The sequence below is a fragment of the Myxine glutinosa genome, chromosome 5 (assembly GCF_964187855.1).
Source record: "Myxine glutinosa chromosome 5, kmMyxGlut1.1, whole genome shotgun sequence".
Classification (NCBI taxonomy): Eukaryota; Metazoa; Chordata; class Myxini; order Myxiniformes; family Myxinidae; genus Myxine; species Myxine glutinosa.
In genome coordinates, this window is record NC_136265.1 from 99,800,539 (window position 1) to 99,804,421 (window position 3,883).

General features: G+C 45.8%; 1 protein-coding gene across 1 annotated transcript; it reads right to left on the minus strand.

Moving 5' to 3' along the window:
• Window positions 1-366: 366 nt before the first annotated feature.
• LOC144892047 (uncharacterized) lies at window positions 367-3,453 on the minus strand. Its single transcript, XM_078777202.1, has 2 exons — window positions 2,194-3,453; window positions 367-1,357 (listed from the first exon to the last, which is right to left on the minus strand). Exons 1-2 carry the CDS (start codon window positions 3,449-3,451, stop codon window positions 1,290-1,292), a joined length of 1,326 nt encoding a protein of 441 aa, XP_078633328.1. The 5' UTR covers window positions 3,452-3,453; the 3' UTR covers window positions 367-1,289.
• Between the last annotated feature and the right edge of the window lie 430 nt (window positions 3,454-3,883).

The window sequence follows — 3,883 nt, forward strand, 5'->3', positions numbered from 1 at the left end:
ATTCCAGCTCGGTTGTCGTCTGTGAAAAAGTTGGAATTTGTGTTCAATTTTGATATCTCTATTATTTATAGTGACATTGTGAAGATGTTGTTGTACATGAAACATTCCTCCTGGAAGGTTCCCCATTTCTCTGATACTGATTGCCCTCTTGTATTCACAGAATCCACTTACACACACCATGTTGGGGTGACTTGTCCATCAATTCTGTTCTTCCTCAACCTTCTCCACCATATTCAGATTATTACCTCATAAGAGGTCTAACACTCCGCTCCTCATGAGATTATCAACAAACTGCATTAAAAAGCAATCCTGGGCAAGATCACGAAATTCCTCCTACGCCCTTTCCCAGTTTCTGAACCCAGTCTATCTAGTCTAGTAGGAAGACTAGGTCCCCCTGCACCCCCCGGAGATATACTTCTAATCAGTGTTTCTAGATTGGAAAAAATGTGTAGAAAATGACTAGCTATGGCCCCAAGCTGAAAAAATGTCCCACATACCATTTTTATGCAAATTACTGCTGCCATTATCAAAAAAACGATTTTTGACATATCTCAGCCAATATTGCAGATAATTGAAAAATGAAGGTGTCTAGACCCATGTTTTGAAGGGCATAGATCATGATAGAACTATTCATAACATGATTACATGTGTCTATGGTATACTAGTATGCTAATTAGTGCTTTATTTACAAAATAATCACAGTTTTACGAAATAATAGACTCATATTAAGGTCCGTCTACACAGACGTTAACACAAAGTTTTATTTTTCTAAATATTACAACTGTCAAAATAGTCCTAGCACTCAATGTGACCACTCTTCTCTTGCTTGTTTTAGATAAACATCATTAGCATTAGTGATTCTACACTGAGTCAGTCATCATCATTTTCATCGAAATCGTCAGAGTCAAACTCTTCTTCTCCTTCCTCTTCCTCCTCCTCTTCGTGCTCTCCTGTGTTCAGAAGATCCACCAGTGAGGTTGGTAGGATGGGACCACTGGACCACATTGGTTTCAACAGTCCTTCATCAGTCCTTATCCATCCTTGCTCCTCATAAGGTTTTGGCTTTTCGATGATAGGTTGATCGGCTCTTTTGTACAATGCTACGCGGTGGTTCACACGCTGGATGTGCGGCTTCAGGGCAGACTGGCATGGAGGAAGGCGAGCCAGATCAACCTTGGACTTGGATGTGAGGGTCTTGTCCTCTCCCACCATTTTTCGTAGCAGCTTGGCACGGACAATGTCCACTGATGACTCGCGACTCTGGCCGTACATCACACAGGTGAATTTTTCTAACTGCCTCTCCACCTCAGGGTTGGCATCCCAGTTGTCACCCAGTTCACCGAATGCCCTGTGAAACCTGGGATTCTTCTCCAGCTTTTTCAAGGGCCCGACTTTTCCCTTCCCTTTGAAGGCACTGGTGCAGTCTTCTCCGCTGAACACATAGTACCCCAGGAGAGTGGCACAGTAGTCCTCTCCCAGGGATTCTGCCAGATCCACTTGTTACTAGTTGTGCCTCAAAGAGAATCTCTGCATATCCAGAACCACGCATCTTGTGTCCAGTGAGCATCCCGATGTAGTTCATGGATGTGTGGAAGGGTCCAATCGTTACTACATGACTAGCAAATTCATTTGGCCAGCGCCAGATGATGGGAAGGGCTTTCATGCAGACACCCAGATCAAATGTATTCAGGACCCATCTCTGACCCACCTCAGCAGTTGCTGCCTCGGAACGCTTCAGTAGCTCACGAACAACTGCGTTGTCTGTGATCGGTTGGTGGATAGGCGTGCAGTAGTCGACTGTTGATTTGCTGGGTGGGGGAGAACCAGTTGCAGAGGTGAAACCCCCTAGCCCAGGCACAGGCTGCAGGCCACAGCTTCCGATGTATCTGATGAAGAGCCAGATGTAGTACTCTTGCATCGTAGTGGCATAGACTGTGTCATTCTCTGCTGGCGGTGTGAATGATGAGCCTTCAGGGAACTTCGGGCCAACGCGAGTAAAGTGCAAGGGTGGGAGAGTTTTTGGTGTGTCGACCTTCAGGCTACGCTGTTGTGACCTATTGATGGTAGGTAGCATTCGGTCCTTGCTGCTCTCGAACCCGGGCTTGACCTCCTGCACCATGATTCCTCCAGCACTGTTTACAATGTTGCTGCCGTGCACACTGGTAGTGGTTTTATTCAAGTTGTCCCACTCACAGTGGAATACAAGGTTGCCCTCTCCTGTCACAATTTGTGGTGTACGATAAGTTGAGACTTCATCCAGGACCTTGGCGAGAGCAGTTTCCAACTCCAAGGCGAAATCGTAGCTCTCAGAGTGTCCAAGCCTGTGTAGTATTGTGGTGAGCTGTTTGCTTCGGAACAGGTGCCTTACAGTCACACAGAGGAGAATGTGCTTTGGTAACTTCCATTTTCCATCTGACACTGCACGGCACAGATCTTGTCCAATGGAGAAGACCAGACGCTTCACCTTTTCTGTCTCGATGCCCTCCTTGCCAGTCATTAGCACGCTGAGAAAGCGGACAAGGTCTGGAGGTAGGATGTCTTCAGGATTGAGCTCCATGTCTTCAGCTGTTGGTGGCCATGGTTGGTCTTTACACTCTCTGAAAGCCTGTAGAATACCCTGGCGAAGTTGGAGGGCAACATTTTGGTTCTTGTTTGTGCTTCCGAGTGTGAATGCTCGTGCGAGAGCATTGGAAACTGTTATGTTTGAGCTGTGCACAAGCCAGAAAGAAATGACATCACATTTGTCATGATCAACCTTCGTGAAGTGGATATGCTCCTTGATTGGGTCATTCTGTAGGCGTTTCAGTAGTTTCTCTGACCGATAATTTGAGTTCTCATATCCATTCAGTTTCAGTTCCTCGACATAGAGCAAGCGCAAGGAAGAAAGCTGTAGAACTTTATTCTGCTGGATGACCTGGGTTTGAATGTGTTCCAGTACTGAGTTGAATGCCTTTTCATGGGCGGCTGACATGCAAGCCTGCTCCTTTGGTGCTTCGGCTCTGTGAATCGCACGCTCATAGTTGTAGAATGCTGTGCGGAAAGCTTTAAAACATGACGGATGGTGTTTGGCCTCACATGCAAAGAGGTCTTTGTTTTTCACCTTTCGATGGAGTCGATAGAGACCCATTTTCTCAGCCCGTGTTTCGATTTGCTCCCATGCATTTTCTTTGTTTTTAAAGGATGGGAAGGTTGTAGGCCTCTCAGTATTGCGATGAGCATCTTTGGTCTCAACTTTCTCACAAAATATACACTCTGGCGGGAAGATGGGTTCAGCAGAACCTCCTGGTTTACGAGGAGAGTGATGCCATGATGAGGTTGATGGCCCTGGTTCTGTATCATCTCCCAGACGATGAAAGTGGCGGACAAAGTGCTTATAACACTTGCTGTGATATCCTACTCTTTCTAGGTCATCAGGAAGAGTTGCCGGGATCTGATCACATACTGATTGCATACGACATGGGGAGTCATGCGGTTGGTTGAGACGTCTATCCCGGATCTTTTGAAGCAGTTGCAGTTTTTCTGAAGCAGATCCTTTAATTTTACGGAGGGGCGTGAAATCCCCATGATCAGACATGGATGGTACATGAAGGATGCATGTAGGAGGAGAGCTTTGGGCTGCAGGTTCTACACTCCGTTTTCTTTTGGGCATGCTTGCTGTCGATGTCTACCATCACTGTTAAATGACAAATAAGAAATCACGAATGATGTTAAAAGTGCCTGTGAAAGGAGGCTCTGAGTTTTCAGTGAGGTAACAGAGGTTCTGAGTCATGTTCTACACTAGGGTACTTTTTAGCTGACTAAACCATGTTTAGTGGCATCAAAAGTGCTAATAGCTAAAACATCTAAATTCTTCCACACTAACGTTAGCTATCTAGGCCAATGA

Excerpts from the sequence above, each read along its gene's own strand:
- LOC144892047 (XM_078777202.1), bottom strand. The coding sequence starts at position 3,451 with ATGCAATCAGTATGTGATCAGATCCCGGCAACTCTTCCTGATGACCTA. Across the intron at positions 1,358-2,193 it reads GGGCAACCTTGTATTCCACT|GTTTCACAGGGCATTCGGTG; the intron begins GTGAGTGGGACA and ends GAAGAATCCCAG.